The 20,923-nt window shown below is 40.1% G+C and overlaps 1 protein-coding gene across 2 annotated transcripts in view; it reads left to right on the forward strand.

Moving 5' to 3' along the window:
• The first annotated feature begins 10,575 nt into the window (after nt 1–10,575).
• The window catches only part of TAPT1 (transmembrane anterior posterior transformation 1), a 50,891-nt gene continuing 40,543 nt past the window's right edge, over nt 10,576–20,923 (forward strand). Inside the window, exons 1-3 of one of the 2 annotated variants that reach the window (XM_085059291.1) lie at nt 10,576–11,023; nt 15,553–15,683; nt 19,390–19,508. In XM_085059291.1, coding sequence (XP_084915417.1) covers nt 10,756–11,023; nt 15,553–15,683; nt 19,390–19,508 — 518 coding nt within the window. In that variant the 5' untranslated portion in view covers nt 10,576–10,755. The remainder of the gene's footprint in view (nt 11,024–15,552; nt 15,684–19,389; nt 19,509–20,923) is intronic. The other variant, XM_085059292.1, reaches the window with a different exon arrangement.

The raw sequence follows: 20,923 nt of genomic DNA on the forward strand, positions 1-20,923 counted from the left end.
TGCTTTTAATTTGTATCCAAATTGATGAGATAGCTTTTCACTAAAATACTCTACTTTTTGTTCCACGCATTTCATTTCCAGTTGGATTCAAATGTCAACAAATTGATCCTTGGCATACCAAGCTTCCCACTACAGGAATGATATGAGGTAATATCATTGAACTAATTACATCACCATATCAGTTGAAATACTGCTTTTAAAATAATTGGGGACTTATATATCCATATTCTTTATGCAAATTAAAACAAATAGCTATATTTAGTAAATGAGAAAACTGCCTGTTAGAGTAGTTGCCAACCTGGAAATCCATTTCCCACAAGAGACAAAGTCCAGTTGTTGACCCACACCCAAATTTAAGTTCCAATTTTTAAGCCTGGCTATCTAAAATTACATTCTACAATGCAGATCTAAAATTTTAAATACAGGTGGCTCCCTTGCAAAGCTGCTTGCCACCTCCAACTGCCTCTAACCCTGTAGGACATAGTGCTCTCACTTTCTCAACACTGAATGATCTACTCAATGATCCATGAAAGCCCACAGACACCAGGCTTTGCTGCACTGAAAGAGCTGGCCCAGGATCAGTCTATTCCTTAACTTCTTAGAACAGACAGCTTCTAGCATAACATTGTTTGAGTGGTCATTGCAAACAAATGGGAGGGTGTTTCTCTCTTTCAGGACACCAGTTATTTTCCACAGTGAAACAGGCAGCTCCTGGCTGTGCCTTCTGGACACTGTGGAGCTCATCATGTGGCTGATTCAGCCAGGCATTAAATGTGCTCACTCAAGTTGGGTTAGAGGTCTGAAAAGTCCACAACACTGTTTGGGCAAAGTTGTAAAATTTGACTGCCAAAGACCTGAGCCAAACATGTTTAAGGGGGCAAAACCAAGATGTGCCCTGGAGGCACTCTAGTGACAAAAAGACTGATTTGACATCATGGTTAATCTTAATTCACAGCATCAGAAGCCAAGAGCATGCTGTGAGTAGGAAAGAGTACATAAGAAGGCACAGTAGTTCTGTAAATATAATCAACTTTTTTCTGCTAACTCTGGGGTATCTCTTTCTCAGTCTATATCAGGGACTCCAACTTAAATGTATGCTTGTGCTCTGAGGATAATCAGAAGGTATACTTTGTGTATTACCATAAAGGATGCTGCTTTCAATTAAGATGATAGTTTTGCATTCATCCAAGGGGCAACACTCAGGTATTCAACTGTTCCTATTTCAATTTATAAATCTCTTGATTTCATTTCAAACAATCTCACTTAATGAAATGGGAGAATGATTGTTATGGATTGTGAAATATAGGAGTACTGGGAGGGAACTGAATGTACCAGTTGGGAATATAAAAAGGAGGGAATGAGTCATGTAATTTCCAGTCATTCGGAAAGGGTCATCCTGACTGGGCAGGGCTACAATAATTAAAATTTATGTATCAAGCATTTATTCCTGAGTTGAATGAATAAATGATCTTCTAGCAGGCCATAATGATCATAAATGACCTGTTAGCAAAGCTGCGATAAAGGTTCTGTCAGCAATTATATTACAGGGATTTATAATACAGAACTAAAATAGGGCATCCTGGTCACTAAAATAACTCCAGAGTCAGACTTTGGATCAAGTTATCATAACCAAGCAGCTGACTAATGCCCACAAAAATATCCATATGCTTGGGAGTCATCTTTGTGCAAGCTGGTTGGATAATTGCTTGTCTAGGCTTGTTTTCATCAACACTTCTATGGAATATTGGGTTGGGTGAACACACATGTCTGTGTGCAGGTGCTCTAAACAAACATATGAGTATCAATGCATATTGGTGCAAGTTTTTTAGGCCAAAACAAGCCATTAGAATGTAAAGAAGCATATATTCATAAGGCTGAGACAGAAGTTAATCTAGCACTCCACAGTAAATCCTGCTAACTCAAATGTTGTCAGTACTTTAAACATAATAGTGTTTAGATACATCATTTACATGATTTTTTTCTTAGTCATCTGCTTGTGTTTGAAAATGTGCTTTCAAAAGATTTACCAAAAAGGAATATGTTTCATTTTGTTCCAATTAAATTGCTGGATTTTTTAACCCCTGATGGTTTCCCCAATACCTATGTTCTGGTATTCCAAATGTGAACTCAGCAACTGACAAACAGAATCTCAGCTTTTACTCTTGATGTCTCTCCATGACTTCTGTCAACTCATAACGTAACTTTGGGTATATAAATTGCTGAAAATTACAGAATCTCACAAAAATAATAATTTGAAAATGGAAAGGAAAAACAGGTTTAGTTAATGTTGTGCTAGTTGATGCAAATGTAGGGCAGGTAGGGTTACTCTGCAGGAATATCAAGCATTTTCAGTGTCAAGTGCCTTTCTTTATGATCTGTCAGGGCTGAAAGAGCAATCCCAATACATTCCAGTGCATCTTGCTACTCATCAAGATAGAGCAATCCTCCTGCAGTTCCAAATGATAATTGGACTTGTGTGGAGCCTGCCAAATTAAAATTGCCTGCTTAAAATATAAAACTTGAGCAAAAAAAAAAAGACAGGAAATTTTGAGTTCCAGTTGATGATGTGTTCTTATCTCATCAAGCTAGCACAGAGGGTCTTTGGCACGTAAGAAATCACTCCTGATGCTCTAACTATGCTATTGATAGACCCAATTTGATATCTTGATAGACATAGCTTGTGAATATATCAAAACTCTACACCTGCACACTAACATGTAAAAGATCATACAGACTATATTGGTGTTACTGAAATTAATGAAGAATTGAATTTGATCCAAATTCTATCCTCACATTTGACAACTGAATTGTAAAAGTTAAGAACAAAAACAACAAATAAAGTAAAGCAAAAATCATTCTAAAGGGACTATTATTAAAAAACACAGCAGTGAACCCCTCCCTGAAAGAGAATGGCTGATTTTAGAATATTTTAATATTAAAAATATACTTAAAGTTGACCTTGATTTCAGCTCCTAAAGTTGACCTTGATTTCAGCATTTTGTTGTCATATATGTAAATAAACATTTTTGTGTCTATATAAATAAAAAACAGTATGTGTGTTCATGAAGAGCAGTTCTGTACAAGGTTTTTCACCTTCATTATATTGTGCACAGAGGATTAAGCATACCTGTTCTAGCGTTGTTTAAACAATAAATAACGATTAAACAACAAAATATTTATTCTTTCAAACTTCAAATATTTCAAAACCAGTCCCAACCTCATGAACACTGCATGAGTCCAGTGAAGTTCATGACTTTATTTTGACTTACAGTGACTGAAGATCTGGTCTCAAAGCCATTAGTCATACATTTATAAGCAATACATTTCCTTTTCTGTGTATGCTATGGTTCATGGTTTTCATGTGCAAGTATAATTACAAAATGAACTATGATTTTCAAAAATAGAAATCTAAACGAAGTGTCCCAGAACCTCTTAATTTATTCAGTTAGTCCTACAGGAGGCTCAACATTTTTGAAGAGCACGTGGGCCCTAGTGGGATGCATCTATGAGTGCTGAGAGAGCTGGCAGACAATGTGGCAAGGCCACTCACAATGATCTTTGAAAGTTCACTGAGATCAGGAGAGGTGGCTGAGGACTGCAAGAAAGCAAATGTCACCTTGGTCTTCAAAAAGGACAAGAAGGAGGACCCAAGGGACCAGTCAGCCTCACTTCTATCCCTGGAAATGTAATGGGGTGCCCTGTTCTGGAAGCCATCTCTATCTGCATGGATGACAAGAAAGTGATGAGGAGTAGTCAGCATACATTCACTGAAGGTGAATCATGCTCAGCCAATCAGGTTGCCTTTTATAATGAAAAAATTACCTGCCCAGATGAGGGGAGAGCAGTGAATATTGTCAACCCCAACTTCAGCAAGGCTTTCAACACTGTCTCCCACAACATCCTCATAGGGTCAGGAATTGTAGCCTGGATGAATGGACAGTGAAGTGAATTGAGACCTGGCTGAACAGCAGATCCCAGAGGGTCATAGTCAGTGGCAGGGGTCTAGTTGGAGGCCTGTCATTAGTGGTGTCCCCCAGGGCTCAATACTGGGCCTAGGATTGTTTAACTTCTTCATCAGTGACTTGGATGAAGGCCCAGATGCCTTCTCAGTAAGTTCACTGACAACTCAAAACTGGGTGGAGCTCTAGGCTGATCCCCCTGAGTGCTGTGCAGCCCTTCAGAAGGACCTGAGCAGGTTGGAGATGGGGAGAAAGGAACCATCTGAAATTCAATAAAGGCAAGTGCAGGGTCCTTAATCTGGGAAAGAACAAACCTGGCCACCAGCACAGACTGGGGACCAATGTGCTGAAAGCAGCTCTGTGGAGAAGGACCTGAAGGCCCTGGGGGACAACAAGCTGCCCACGAGCCAGCAGTGCCCTTGTGGCCAAGAGGGCCAATGGAGTCCTGGGGTGCACTAGGGAGAGCATTGCCAGGAGGTCCAGGGAATTGATTCTCTCCCTCTGCTCAGCTCTGGTGAGGCCACATCTGAAGTGCTGTGTCCAGTTTTGGGCTCCTCAGTACAAGAGAGACATGGAGCTCCTGGAGCAGGTCCAGAGGATGGTGACAAAGACGATGAAGGGACAGGAGAATCTCTCTTATGAGAAAAGGCTGAGGGAGCTGGGCCTGTTCAGTCTTGAGAAGATAAAACTGAGAGGAAACCTCAACAGTGTCTATCAGTCTCTGCAAGGAAGGTGTCAGGAGGATGGAGTCAGGCTCTGCTCAGGGGTGCCAAGCAACAGGACAAGAGGCAATGGGCAGAAACTGATGCCCAGGAAGTTCCACCTGAACATGAGGAAGAATTTCTGTACTGTGCAGGTGACTTAATGGATCAGACTGTGAAGAGAGGTTGTGGAGTCTCCCTCACTGGAGATATTCAAGAACCATCTGGATGCAATTCTGGACAATGTGCTCTAGGATGGCTCTGCTTGAGCAGGGAGGCTGAACCAAACGACCCACTGTACTCCCTCCCAATCTCACCCACTCTGTGATTCTGTGCTTTTTATTCCCTAAAATCAGAAAACACTCACCCTTATGTTAAAATCTAACACATTTCAATTCTCTTCTGAGTAGAGATGTTTCCCAGAAGTGTGAGACCTAAGATCTAGAGATCTCACAATCTAATTTTAGGCACAAAGCTTGTATGTGTGTATATCTATACATATCTACATATCTATACCTATATATCTTCACAAATTATCATAAAGGAAATGCTCTTGCTGAGCTGAGATTTTCAACTTCTTAAAATCAATAGGACCATTTACAGCAAACCTGATTGCTAATGATTCTTATAACAGAGACTTCCATCTCCACTTGGGTTTGTAAAGTCAGTTATAAAAACCCAGACACTCTAAATTTGGGATTTCACCTCTGCTCCCTGGATCTGAAAAATATGAAGAAATGGTAGACTGAAACTTATACATTAGGAAACCCATTTTTAGAGGTTAACATTTTCTGACACCTAAATAAAACACCAACCACTTTCTGTAGGATACTCGAAGTTTCATTCTTAAGTACAGGAAACTCATGTTTAGGTTCTGAGACCCTATTCTCCAGGTGCTCTCCTCTTCTCAATTCTTGATTTCTGGAGCTCTTTATAACCATTTTTCCATCTGCATTTTCTCCACCGATTTCCTCCCACCTAGTCCTCTCACACTTCATGTCTGGCTTAGCTTTCCTGAGGAAGCAGCTGAGGATGGAGTCAAAGGCAGCTGCACTCTTATTTTATAACACTTAAAACTATCTTGTCATGTATAGAGCCATCTTTGAATGTTATGCAGCTACAAATACGTAACGTGAAGAAAAAGAGAAAAGAAGAGATTATAAAACTTTTCTTCCAGCATCTCAGGGTGAAGGTTTTGATAAAAGTAACTTGGAATTGAAGAGACTTAGGAATCTTGGTGCTACTTTACTTTCAAACTTTACTTTGAACTTCATAGGGAAATGCCCCATCACAGAGTTCAATGATGTTGTTGAAAAGATGCTTTGTTGCTTTTCTTACATAAAAGCTGTAAGAGGTTCAGATATCTGCACTCCAACAGAAGCAGCAGTTTAAGTATTAGTTGTGGCATTTTGATCAAGATATAAAACCTGAAAAAATCGTGACACTGAGAAATGGAGATCAGGTCATAGGCAGGAAAACACTGTCACTGAGGGTCACAGAAAAAGTATTGCCTTGATAAAAAAAAATTCAAGATATCTGACAGGGAAAGAGATACAAAAATACCACACTAGGAAACTCTTAGAGGTCTTAATAAAAATCAAATAATATTATAAATTTTATTTTTATGATAATGTGAGCATGCATTTAAAAACCTGTAATACCAAAGTAACTTTCTGTACCACTTCCCTTCAGTCCTGCTTGAACTACGGTCCCATGAAAAAATGCCATATAAAAGTATCTCAAAAGAATTATTTCTCAAAAAATTTCAAAGATGGCAGATGTGGAAAATAATGATGTCACTGGAAAGCACCATTGCTTTTTAACTGTGCAGTAGCTCCTGCAGTAGCTATATAATGAGGTATCCAATGCAAACAAACAATGGAAATGTACCAGTGAGAAGTCAAACCCGACTTTCAGGTACTGTAGTATTGCATAACGTGATTTGTACTTTCATTATTCAAGGACATGGTGATGTTGAGTAATGCCCTTAGCTAACCCAGGAATCAACCTAATCATTAGTGAACTTACAACACAAGAAAAAATACGGTAAACTCTAGCATTGTGTATCTTCTATTGAGATTTATTTTAAAAGTGAAACAGACTGCTAGTGTGCATACAATTTCTTATACAAATTATTTTTCATATGTGAAGATTATCCCATGCAAAGTTAATGTGCTGCTTAGACATTGAACATAAAATGGAGGAAAAAGTCTTTACGGGATTTTTCTCCTGTGGGCGTAAACAGATATTTTTAACTTCAGCTACCAAACACAACTGACTGAGACAGAATTAGATTACATTTCCAACCAATACTTTTGTACCTTGCAAATATATGACAGCTGCAACTCTGAAAGATTTGGAACTAAGTTTGTTAATATCAGTTGTTGCTAAGAGATATATTGCCTTTAGCAGAAGAATGAACATGCACCCACATGATAAGTGGATCGATGAACTAAAAGTCACAAAACCAACACAAAATAAATTGTTTATATTACAAAAGAGGCCAGATATATTTTATTGTGGAAATAAATCAGCATTATAGCACTTTGAATTCACCATGAGTTTTGTTAACTTGCCTCCTCACAGAAGGTGTACGCAACAATGACACTTTTAAAATCGAAAAATTATTGAAAATCACACTGAAGATCATAATTCAAGATAATTCTTGCAGGAGACTCAGGAAATTAAATCATTAAACCACACATTTTTAGTACCTAGTCTGTTTTGAACGATATTGCAAAGTCTGAAGAAGTTTGAGCCCCACTAACAAAAAGCTTACAATGGAAAGAAACCACGTTTTCACTCAGTTCTGAGTATTGCAGTTACTTGTAAATGTTTCATACTGCTATGAATAATGCATTGTTGTTGTCATCATTTTAACATCTGCCTCTTCTTTATTGTTAGTTAATGTTTTCTTTTTTCACTTAACTCTGCTTGGGCCAGTATATTGAGTTTCTCTAGACTTCTTTGACATTTCCAAACCTAGTCCACAATTTACTTCTCATATGAAATACAATTTTGGTGATAGATTTTTTTTCCCATGTTTCTATTACTATCTAAAAAGAAGATCTTAGTTTACCTCTTTTAAACACACATCGCTCATATATCATCTCTCTTAAGAGGGGGTGTCTGAGTTGGTGGGGATGAATGACATAGATGGCAAAGTCTGAAAAGACAACAAAGTTCTGCCAGAAAAAAGCACTACCAAAAAAAATTATTATGCATTTTCTGAGTCTTCTTCTTAGTGGCCTTTTGTTGAGTCTTGTGGGGGAAAAGAATCCACTAAAGAAAGGGAGGAGTTTTAAACCATGTAAAATATTCTCCAGAATAAAAGAACTCTCCCCACTAGGAGAGAGTAGTTGCAGTGATGAGTACTCAGGGACTAAAGCACAGATGAGAACACACTACAAAACTTTTAATACTTAACAGTACCAGAAAAACTTTTCTGATATCAAATTAGTAAAAATCCTTCTGTGATGATTATGTATAAGATGCTTTTTGGGTAATTTAACATTAGTCTACTACATATATGGAAAATTTAAGGCAAAAAACTATGTAGCTTGTGCAAAGAAAGCCCCAAGGATCAACAGAGCTGCTATTTCTAATAAAATTTAAGTAGCCCCTACTTCTCAGTTTGTATTCACTATTCCAGTGGTTTTTGCGGTCCTGTGAATGAAACTGGGTTTTTCTTCTCAGAGACAGACATTGTTTTGAAACAATCCTCCCTTTCCTCCCCACCTGCTAATTATCTCTTGGGGCAAAAGGTGTAACTGCAGCAGTAGGAAAACTGACAGGGCTCTGTGTTAGTAAGAAAATCATTCCAGGAAAAAGATTCATGAATAGTTATTAAACTGTAAAGCAGATTCTGACCCACTGCAGAGTCACTCCATAGCATGTCTCAAAGCAGATAAGTTATGGAAGGCAAAAAAAAAAAATCAGCTTTTCGGGCCCAAAGAGCAGATGGTTCCAGATAACTCCCAACAGCAGATATGATCATGAACACTACTTCCTCAATGAACACTGCTAACATTTCTCACTTTTCTCACTTTTCTCCTCTGTCTTGGCTAGTTCAAGTCTCCAAATACCTAAACACTGGAATTTGCTGCAGTTGGGTTGACTTTCTGGAAGTGGCCACCATGCCAAAATATCACATATAATATTTGGAGAACACACATATTTGCATGTGGAAAAGAACATACTAAAAATCCAGCAAATTATGGTTATAAATTGTGTGTAAATACAGAAAAAAAATGCAGAAGGACTCCATGGGTAGAAACTCAATGGTACCTGCTCAATGTGGTTTTGAAGCGTCAAGAGTAGAGCGAATTCTCAGCTGAACCATATTGCAGTCATAATATTATTGTGCCTTCAGCTGAATTATTTCAAGCAGAAAACTGAAGATCTTGTAAACTAAGCAAGGTTATGTTGGGTCAACCCCTGAAGAGAAAAATGTATGTGCTGTCACAATTGGTGCCAGCAACTCATTAGATAGCTTCTCAGTGGGTCTGAATAAGATGTTAGATGATGCTTGATGCCCCAAGCACCTTCTTTTCTGTAAGACTGATAACAAGGTTGTGACAATTTGTTGTCCTTAAATACTATGCAATGCATCTTATAGTTGGATAAAACTTTTATACAGAGCTGGAAGTAGAGGAGCAGAACATCTCTCAGGGCGTCATATAACTTTGCATAGACGCAACAGCCCCTTCAGCTGAGAGAATTTTTCAGTTCTTTGTGGAGCTTTTATTCTGCATCCTGTTTTTCCAGCTGCTTTTTACATCGACAGAGAAAAGATGAAACTCCAAACTGATAATGTGTAGTGTAGAAGCTATCACTGTTAGCTCCCTTTATGACATTCTTTTCACTCACTATTAGTGTCTGCAAAAAGTGCTCCACTGCCTGAAAATACAAGATCTGGATTTGGATACAAAAATTTGATTGAATACAAAATTGGATTGGATACAAAATTTGGATTGAAAATACAATATTTGGCCCGAAAATGCCAGATTTGGGGCATTTAGAACTACTAATGGCAATGAAAATGGGCACATCCAGTCTATCCAAATCTCGAAATGCTCTTGGAGACGAGGTACAATTAACTTAGAGTTATAGAGGAAGACTACTATGGCCTTCCAAAGAAAGGATAAAGCATTCTTTGTTTTCCAAGGGCGAGTGGCTAAATATTAAGCTGACTGCGTCTGCCCTGTGAATGCATGATAAGAACACGAGAACTGAACGTGAAGGAGACCTCGTACTTGAAATTCAGGCCAGGTATTTTGTCCTCGTGCCCATGAGAACAAGTGCTTCACTGTTACCTTGAGCTGCCTGCTCCTTATAATCATGTTTGGGGATGAATTACAAGCACTTTGTAGCAGGAACAATTATTTTCATTAGTATGGTCTCTGGCAAACCTCATCACCGCCCGCACGACGCTGCCAGGAACGAACAGCACTCCCAGCCCTTCATGAGCCAGGCGATTTCAGGCGCTGTTTTTGGGGCTGGCGGGGCTGCTGGGCTCGGCTGCTGGGCTCGGCGGGCTCCTCCCGCCCTGCGGGGCCCGGGAGCTCCGCGCAGCTCCCTCAGCCGGGCGGGGCGGCAGGCGCGGCTCCCTCAGGGCAGCCCAGCCGGGCAGCGCGGCGCTGTGACCTCAAGCGCCCGGGCCAGGCCAACTCGTGCTCAGAGTTCACTGAAACCCTGTTGGCTTTAAAGTTAATAATTCACCGCTCGCTTTCCATTTTTGAACAAGGTCTTTATTTGCGCGGCTCAAGGTTTAATCGCGTTGTTTGCAAATGCCTTGAGCTGCCGTCCCACGGCCCGTGGGGGGCGGGGGTAGGGGAACCGTGACCGTCAAACGCGTCTTGCGGACAACGGCAGAAGCCCCGCTATGTCTGTCCCCCTACTGAAACGCGGTGACTCGCACCTGCAGGATCCGCAGAGCCGGGGGAGCTCCGGGGCGGGGCGGCGGGACGCGCTGGCAGAGAGCCCGGCGCCGGAGGGGTTAACGGCGGCAAGATGGCGGCGCGCCGGCCCACCCCCCTCCGCCCCCCGCGCGCGGGGCAGTGGCGCGCGGCCGGGCCCGCGGCTGTCGCGCGGTGATGAGTCACCGGCAGGCGCGCGGCGCGGGGGCGGCGGGCGCGCAGCGGGCGGCGAACATGGCCGGCGTTGCCGACGCCGCCGCCGCGCCGGCCAGCGGCGGGGACGGGCGGCAGGACAGCGGCCGCGGGGAGCCGAAAACTCTCTGGGGGAGCAGCGACCCGCGGCCGCCCGCCGCCGGCCCCGGGCAGCCGTCCCCGCAGCAGCGAACGGAGACGCTGGGCTTCTACGAGAGCGACCGGGGCAGGAAGAAGAAGCGGAGCCTTTCTGGTGAGGGGCGGCGGCGGGGCGGGCGAGCGGCCTCCTCCTCGCGGCAGCGGGGCCCCGGGATAGGGTCGTCCCCACGGGGAACCGGGGTGGCCGTGGCGGTGTTGCCCGGGCCGGGCGGCTCTTGGCAGCGCTGCCGCCGCCCGCCTCTGCCAACTTGGGCGAGCGACTTCAGAAAGTACGCCGGGACCGGCCGGGCCCCGGGAACGCCTGGCGGCCCGCAGGGAGCTTTCCCTCGCCCCCTGCCCCTGGCTTGGGTCCGTGAAGTGGCCCGGTCGGTGCGGTGGAGCCCCTCGGCGTGGCCGCCTGTGTCCCGGCTCTGCCCCGCCTGTGTCCCGGCTCTGTCCCGGCTCTGCCCCGGCTCTGCCCCGGCTCTCCACGCGAGTCTGTTGGGGAAGGGGAGCGCGGGCGGAGGGGCCCCGTGCCCCGTCACGCAGTTTGTCACCTACGGCTGGTCAGCAGGTTTGTAAGCAGCGCGGGCATCCCCCGTGGAGGTGTGTTACGCCCTGGAGGTGGCACTCGGGCTGTCAGGCTCGATACTGCCCGGCTCCAGCGGGCGCGGTGTGTGACAGGAGCCGTTCAGACCGCGGGCCGGGAGGCTGCGGGCTCGCTCAACTTTCTTCCTGAAGTGCTAGAAATGTTTCATCGTCTTACCAGTTCTTGTTGAACGCTCACAGCTATGAGTGTAGTGGTCTTTGCCTCTGCTGCGGGTGCCGTTGGAGCTTTGAAGTTGCACTCAGATTATTAAAAGTCATTTAAAGTAAATGAAACTTTCCAACTGAGGATTTATAAGGAAAAATAAGGGAAAATGTTAAGGCCTTTGCTATCAATCTACAGCTATATTTACATTCACATTTCAACTGGTTATTTCAGGTATCTACCAAGTAATTTTTTGAAAACAGCCTTGCCGTTTTTGTTAAAACTGTCAGTCAGTGTGTCAGGATTGATTTAATGTTGGTAAGGTTATAAATAACTTTATTAGCATTACACTCTTACTGATTGGCTTGCTGAAAATCTGGAAAGTGCTTGAAGTGTTAAACTTTCAAGGCTATCTCCCCCAGTCTTGGCTTGAATGTGATAACACAGGTCTTATCAGAAAAAAAAAAGGTAATTAGGATTTGACTTTAATGTGCCAACAGTTGAATGCTTTCCTTCTGAGTTTGATGGGTGCTGTGTCTGTTTCTGATGTGTTATATCATCGGACATGCAGCATCATTGACTGCAGTTCTAGGGTGTTGACGAACACTATGGAATGTAAAGGTGATGATGTAATTTCTATAGTTATAAAGGAATTGACTTGATTGTAGTAGTATGAATTACTTTGAGGTGAAAAAAAGGAATCAACAAAATACATACTGATGTGCCTGAAAAACAACTGAACAATTAACTTTGTAAAAAGGGGATTGTTGTTGGAGGTGGTAGAGAATACTTAACTATGTTCCAGCAATTGATTTTAAATTTTAAAATAGTTTAAAATCTTTGGTGCACTCTGACGCCTCATGGCAAGAAGACAGTATGAGAATAAGCTTTTTGATTGAGCAACTAAAAATTCTAACTCGTCTACGGGTAGCAATGTATTAAATAATAGTAGGGTTTTCTTCACGATGAAACAGGACTAGTACTGTAAAGAGAAGTTGATTAGAGGAGAAGAAAATACTTTTTAAAAGATGTATTGTCATGCTTGTGGAAGAAGTGTGTATTTAGGATTGACGGAGTGAAGTGAGTGCCTGGAATTGTTGTATTAAGGATTAAACTTACGATTATAGAGTAGAAACTTATTGAAATGCCATGCATTTCACATTTCCACAACGTTTCCTCTCCTTTCTGGTTAATGGTTATCCTTTGTGTAGCTATGCATTGAAGTATAACTTAGGTAAATCATTATGTTCTTACACTGAAGGAATTTGTGTCCTTTTATGTTTTTTGAAGATGCTTATGCTTTCCTGTCTTGAAGTGGGGGGATAAATGAGCATACTGTAAGCAGTAAGAGTATGCTATTTGAGCAGATTAAACTTGGGCCACAGTCTAAAACTTTGTGACAGCAGAAGAGGGAAATTTGAAGTAGGGAAGGAATTTGAAGTAGGAGGTAGAGTGTTTACTTGTGAAAGAAAATGTTGCTTGATGCTTTGATAGCAGAATTAAGCTGCTTTTCAAGTGATTTATTACTTTGTTCTGCCTTGGTGTCTCATGCTGTTCTTTTGGTTACTGTGTTTTTCCTACAGGGTCAGCCACTAATCTGTTTCACAGCTGGCACAGAGCTGGGGCTGGTGCTGTGTGGCAGTAAGTGCTCCGAAGGGAGGTGGCTGAGTGACTGCGTGCTCCAGTGTATCCCCTGTCACTGGAGAGATGATTTTGCAGTCACAGTCTGGAGCTTGTGTATTGATCAGCCTCAGTAATGAGGGTTGATTATCCCTCAATATCTAGGGCATGAAAGTCTAAGGTGACAAAAACTTAAAATCATTTGGTTTTCAGCTGTAAGCCTCTAAAATAGTCCGTGTGAGTGAGAGGGAGTGGGAACAGATAGCTCATTAGCTAAAATCTTAGAATATCTGAAGTTGGCAGGGACCCATAAGTTACTCCATGATGGTTGCCCAGATGCATGTATTTACTGTGCAGGAAACTTCAGTTGCTTGGGATTGCTTTATTTTTAAGTTACAGAAGGTTGGTTATTTGAAGTGGAAGAAAACACACCTGGGCAGATAACAGAGTAGTTAGTCGGTGTGCTTATACATCCCTCTTTTAATTTCAAGTTTTTAAACAAGGAAAAATTGGCATAACCAAAAAAGTTACAAGTGATAGTGTTACAAAGGAAGACTCCAAAAAACAAGTTTGCAAGAGGTCTGAGCATGATTTCAAGGAATGAACTTTGATTGAAACTTTATACGTAAACATTGCGTTTTTTACTACTCATTAAGCAACATCTTGTTTGGTTTGTTTTAAAATAAATGCCTTTAAAGCTTCGAGTGGTTTTGACCTACTTAGTACAAGTGCATCGGTAATACATAAGTCATCAAAATCACTGTCCAGCGACAAGCTCACACACGGGAAAATGGTTCACTTCTCCTAGTTTAAAGGAAACCATGATTTACTAACAATACATAATTAACAGGTAATTAGTGAGTTTTGCAGCCATGATCGGTATCAGCAACATGATAAATCACAGTACCAGACATACAAGAATATTGATGCACCACCACAAACTACAAAGTGCCTGTAATCCCCCCAAGTTCTAATCACATCCCCCACCCAAGGCAGTGCAGTCTGTAAGCACACCCTGACTCTTGCTTCTTTTATACTTTTGCTTGAGCTGATTCTTTCTTTGCTTTAAAACTCTTTGTAATCTTATGGCTACTGTTAAAGTCTTCATCTTCAATGTGATGAATATTGAGAAGGCATTGCCTCAGCCAGTTTTGGGTGAATTTTTCATGCAGTGTTTATACTTGCATTCCCCTCTTAACAGCTGTTACCTAAGCTGTTTTACTAAGGATATATATACAGCCTCTTCCTCCCCTGAAAAATGTAGTGCTTTCTACCATGCAAGGTTACTTCCTCTTCCACTAGTCCCTAAGACTTTGGCTAAAATTTGAATTTACTATTTTTGAACATGTGCTTGTATCATGGTGTCTGTAGCTTTTCATCTGTTTGTCTAGATAAGTGATTTTCATCTTCTGGGCATTGTGGGAGCACTGAGAGTTTCTGGTTTTAAATGCCAGTAACCAGAGTTGTTGAACTTCATTGTAGTGTTCTGTAACTTCTGAAGTGTTACGAGGAGGTACGATGTCAGACCTCATCCATGAGTGTTGAAGCTTAAGTTCAACCTTCTTGTTCTGACAGCCTGAATTTCGTAATTTTAATTTCATATCTTATTAATTTTGCAAGACTACTCTGTGCAAAGTCTTTTTCAGAAGCCATATGAGCTAATTAAACACAGGTCAGTCAGCCTTCAGGTTGTTTATCCACAGCTGTTAAAGCACAGGAGACCTGTATGTGCTTGAATGCTTTTTGGTTATTAAAGACCTGATCACCAAAGGTTCGGTGTGCATGTGCTGTTTGTGCACTAAATCACTCGGGATCATGTATCTGTGAACATTTTGCTCTTGCAGAAAGCTATTCTTTAAAATAAGGAGCAAGTTGCTGATGTTGCTGAGGGAGAAAATAGCTTTTAAGAAGCCAAAAATAAAGTTTAGTAAATTTAGGAGGGCTGTTAATACGTTAAGGATTAGATTCAGTCAGCATGTTGCATTTCGTGTAATGGCTTTGAGTAATGTTTTGTAGAAGTGGAGTGTCTGATTGCCTGGGAAAAGTAACTTGTTTGCTGGGAGGCAGGAGGGGAATGAATGGGAGAGCACCTCACTTGCATCTCCTGTAACTCCTTCCATACCAAGTTATTTAACCATCAGCAGAAACCTTCTGGGTTGGAGGTCATGTAAATGAAACATGTAGCAAGTAGTAAGTAACAAAAGTATAGCACCTTCTCACCCTCTGGAGGTCATGCCTGAAAGTGTCTTCTGCTTATGTGTGTTTCTGAATAGATCTTTCGTTGCTGAGATTCATCAGTGCTGAGCTAACAAGAGGTTATTTTCTTGAACACAATGAAGCAAAATACACAGAGCGGAGAGAGAGAGTGTACACATGCATGCGGATACCAAAAGAGCTGGAAAAGGTAAAGTATGCTTTAATATCTGATTCAATTTAGAGATAAAATCTGTTGAATTCAAATATTTAAGGAACTTTTAAAAACACTATTGCTACAAAAACAAGATGTAAACCTTTATAATAATTATTCTTCTATGTTTCTAACTTAGACATTTTTGTTTCAGGGATTTTTTCCTGTTTGCGTGTTGCTGCTGGCAACTCATTTTTTTACAGAGACAAACAATTGCAGACGATGACAAATTAATTCAAATATAAAGATGTCACTGATCCTTAAATGAACAGCCAAGCAAAAGAAAACTTACTACAGCAAAATGTAATTTTGCATTAAAAAATATTTGTTTCAAAGATGTTTTCTGGTGTGAAATTCTCTGAGGATGGGAAGGTTACAGTCTTATAAAAATATGGTGACACATAAGTTTTCTATAGCTTTTTACTTAATTTTCATAGTCTTTCATTTTGCTTCTTGCCACTGTTAACCACATCTTCCCTCTCTATCCCAGTGTTATGGCCCTTCCTGAGGGATTCTTGCCACTTCCTTTATGTCAGCGTAGGTATCACTCTGGCCCTGCAGTGAGCCAATTTTATTCTGGCTTAACCATGTTGATTTGGGAGCTGGCAGCAGCAGCATGCTCAAGGATGATGAGTAAGGCAACATTGGTAATAAGGTTTGGCGAGGCTGCAGCGTAATGATAACATTAAAATTAATACTGCCAAAATTCCCAAAACCTCTAGGGATGAAGTTACATAGGGCTAAATCAATTTAACTTACACTGAAGGAAGAAGCTTGTTTCACTCTTCCTTGCACTTCAGTCTCCTGCTTTATTCATACTGCCTGATTTGCATGAGCTGTGGTGCTTGTTGGACCATTCCAGGAGTTAAATCAGCTCATAATTCGGCAGTGAATGTTTCACTTTCCCTGCTCTGTTTGCTCTGTGCTAGGATAGTGAGCTGATTTGCTCAGCCAATATTCTTGAGGATCCAGAGCCTACACAAGGACAGAAGTGGAGCTTTATAACTAAAGATGAAAGAGCAGTGGCAGAGGGAGGAAGGGTGGCTAGGATTTCCTTGGTCAGTAGCTCTCACGTTCCTCCTTCCGTATCACTAAATTCATCCTTCAGCCGTGATAAGGCCTGGTTTTACCAAACTAAATTCCCAGTCAGTTACTGCAGAAAATCACAGAATGATTGAGACTGGGATGGACCCATCAAGATGACATAGTCCATGCTTTTGCTTAAAGCTGTGTCACCTACAACAGGTTGCTCAGGATTGGAGGCTTCTCACATCTCCAGGGATGGTGTCTTCACATCCTCAGTATTTACCCATTCCCATTTATGATACACTTTGCCACTTGGTCTAGAATATTCTGTGGTAGAGACTCAGTTGAACAATACAGCATCTCTACATCATCTCCATTTTAATTATGTAGATTAGTATATGCTGTCTCCAAGGCACAGAAATTATTCTGAAGGATCATCACCATAGCTTTTCAATATAACTTTTGGTGTGTAAGAGCATGTAATAACCATCAGTCTTATTTATAAGTAAAGCTAATGCTGTAAGTGCTGCAATTGATGGGTTATGCATAGTAAATCAAACTCCAGTCTGTACTTTGAATCTGAAATATTATGAAACTGAATAATAAACAGATTTTAAACATGATAGTTATCTTTTTACAGTGAGATTATGGAATAAATTTGTTAGTTCTTTGCATTGGCTTATTCCATGTTAATATGCATATTAGCTATATCAAATTCGGCACCTAGAAATCAGTTCTAAATAGTGTACAGAAAACACTTCCCTATGTGATACAAAAATTTGCTTACTTGAAATAAAGCACGTGAGACACTAGGAAGAGAAGAATTTTCTTAATGGCTTGTTTTGTTTACTACCTACTAATGTAACTTCAGAATAGGAATGAAAACTATAATCAGGTAGAGTGAGAATAAACTGGAGTAAATTTATCAAAGCCTAATCTCGGGAGATTAATAGGCACTTATTTAACATCCACAGTTTTAGAGAGGGGTGTAATATTCAAAGGGTAGTATTTTTGTTGTTGTTCTGAGTGCCCGTTTTTTATTTAGGGAAGCTAGATAATTTACAATGTAAGTGCTACTTCTACTCAAGCATCTTGTACAATTTTAGTGGAAGATTTTCATCGTAGTAGGTTACTTACACGAAATGAAAAGGTGGTCTCTCTTCCTCCCATTTTAAAGGAACACTTCTAAGTTGATCTCAGAATTAAACTTTGTGCTCCTTTGTTAAATTATAGTTATGATGGTGGAAAAGTTCTGTAGGCTTTTGTGTTAGTTCCTCAGTATCTGGAATGGAGCAGCATAAGTAATGTTTACAGAAAGGAGTAGAACGTTCAGCACATTATATTTCAACAGGAGCATGTAGTAAAAACACTGGGAAAGTGAGGACATTAAGCAATAATTGTAAATATTAATACAAGCTTATAGAATATGAAAAACTGTCATTACACTCAGGCAGAGAAGAAGTTTGTCTAAAAGAAAAAGTAGTGTTTTTGAGTATAAAGATGTCCTCAAAGGACACAGAGACAAAATGACAGGCTATCTTTCTGTTTTGTTTGGGTTAGGGAGTTTAAAAATAGATAAGTGTCAGTTCCAGTCATCTTCAGTGCTTGAATATTCAACACCTAGTTTAAAAGTTATTTTAATAGAAATAGGTAGCTTGATGGCATATCGTACTTTGGTTTACAGCCACACCCCAGTGTCTTCTTTTCCCATCAACAGTACATACAACTTTCACATGTAAATGCATATCTGTCATGGTTATCTAGGTCTGCTTAGATGTCGCTAGTCTTAATTGTGTAGTCAGTTAAGCTGGCTTTTGTGTGATTATCCTTGCAGGAAGAAGTACTAGCTCACGGTCAGACAGAAGCATAAAAGCATATGTCTAGACTTCCATTCAGGTAGAACCATAGAATCATTTAAAGAGAGATAAAGAAGGAATGTCATGGACGTAGAGTCTGGTACATAGGAGCTTTCAAATTCCAGTGTTTATGTCTAATGTAATTATCATAGAGTTGCTTGGCTTGTTGCCACAATGAATAGCTTTAATGTTTCTGTAAATTAAGGAGAAAACTTTTAAACTGAGGGCAACTGGAAGTTTACCTCTTCATATTTTATCTTCTTCTTTGTATGAAAAAGTGGTTATTCTCCGAAGGAGATCTATCACAGATATAATTAGGTGTGCAGTAGAAAAGGTAATAGGAAAATTTTTTGGGGGAGGAAATAATATTGAAAAAAGGAGGTAGGCAGAAAAGGGCTGTATGCATTTACGCACAGCTCTATATGGTTTTTCCATATAGAGGTTTTTTTCTTAGGTTTTTCCCCCTAAGTTTAAAACATGAACTTTTGTAACCTTAGAAGAAAGTCACCATTGCAAAATGCACTACAGTTACATCCAAGTGCAGTTTATCTATTAAATAAAGGCTAAGTTCAGTGAGCTGTGAAAGTCTACAAAAGCCTTCATTGCTTGGACCTTGTGGTGCAGAATTTTTGCTGAATAGTCTTCAAAATGCATAGCATATTAATTTTTCATACAGTTCAGCTGATTGAACAGGTGAGAATATTATGCTTATTTGGTTAATTCATCTTATGTAAATATGTTTTTCATGACGTAATTTTTTATAAACCTTTTGTAAATCTTATAAACTTCTAATGTACTTCTGTTTTATTTTTGTAATTCAGTTGATGTTTTTTGGAATCTTTTTGTGCCTGGATGCTTTTCTCTATGTGTTCACCCTGCTTCCCTTGAGAGTTTTTCTGGCAATGTTCCGGTTCATCACTTTGCCTTGCTATGGCTTACGGTAAGTTGATTCAAGAGAAAGGTGTTGATACGCTTAAGTAATATTTCACCATTTTTATGTGTGCTTCATTTTATGGCCTTTCAGTGCTGTTTGAACTACTAATGACTTCTTCCACTGTAAAATAGAAGTCTTGGTCTAAACTAGCCGATGTAAAGGTGTGTGTGGGAACTTTAAGCTTTACCAGCCGTCACTAACTGTCATCGTTGCTTCCTTTAGACACAGCAGTTTGATAACAGCACCACTTAGGCATATTCAGGTTAGTAGAGGACAGAGATGTAATCTTACCTTATAGGTTTGTTCTTTTATCTAACATCTATTTGAACATTGTTTTAAAATGTCTTAGACTTAATGTCTTTTGATAGGCTCTTTGATATTAAAACAGGAATTGTTTGGTTTTTAACAGTAAAAGCTTTCCTTTTTTTCATGGAAAACTTTGCCAAAAAGATCCCTGAATAAAATGTGTCCTTTTTTTTCCTCCAAAGAATCTTATGCAGTAAAACTTGGAGAAAACTAATCAGAATATTAAGAAATTTTAGATTTTAAACCCTTGTTTTTCTGTTCAGGTCAATACTAAGAAGTTGCTAAAACATAAAATTTTTAGTTTGCCTTGCCATAGGCATCAAAAATTGGATAGAATTAATGTCCTTCATAAAATTTGCTACTTTATGGTAAAGCTGATTGTTTGAGCCTTAAAGGTAGCCTAAAATGAGGGATCCATTTGTATTGATGTTGGTTTTTTTTTCTTGAGTAAATAAAGACTTCAGGGTCTTTTTTCTGAATTTTCCAAAACTTGATTGATGTTTACTGTTTACTGGGTTTTTTTAAATTTATTTTTCAGTGGAGTTGCTTGTATTTGCATTATAATGTATTTACATGTTAAGGGCTTTTAGATGCATAGTTTAGAAATGTGTGTTCTGATTAGAGCAAATGCTAGTCTAGTTGCAAAAAGCTAATATTTTAAACTGTAGTCCAAAACTGAAGTGCTTGTGTTTGGTGGTGTTTGACACAAGCACTAGATGGCAGTCTCTAATGTTTTATTGTGCTGGTAATTTTGAACTCAGATTTACTAGGTCAAGAGAGTTTTCTCAGCTATGTAAGAATGGCAGCTATTTGGTTTTTGCCTGATGACAAGGCAATTATGTGCTTGTTTGTGGATATATAAATTCAGGTAAATGTAATGGATTTTAACGTATCGTTTGAATCTTACTACATTTCTGTTTAAGAATGTTCTTCCTTCTTTATAAACTCAGCTTTGCTTTTGTCTGCTCTTCTGAAGCTACAATTAAAGATTTCAAAGACCAGTTGCTGGTTTTGGTTATTGTTCAATACCCTGAAGAAAGTGACGTTTGAAGACCAAATGCACTCACATATATGTGATGTGTATATATACATTCATGCACCTGCAATGCTAATAC

The sequence above is a fragment of the Lichenostomus cassidix genome, chromosome 4 (genome assembly GCF_008360975.1).
Source record: "Lichenostomus cassidix isolate B80296 chromosome 4, HeHo_3.0, whole genome shotgun sequence".
Classification (NCBI taxonomy): domain Eukaryota; kingdom Metazoa; phylum Chordata; class Aves; order Passeriformes; family Meliphagidae; genus Lichenostomus; species Lichenostomus cassidix.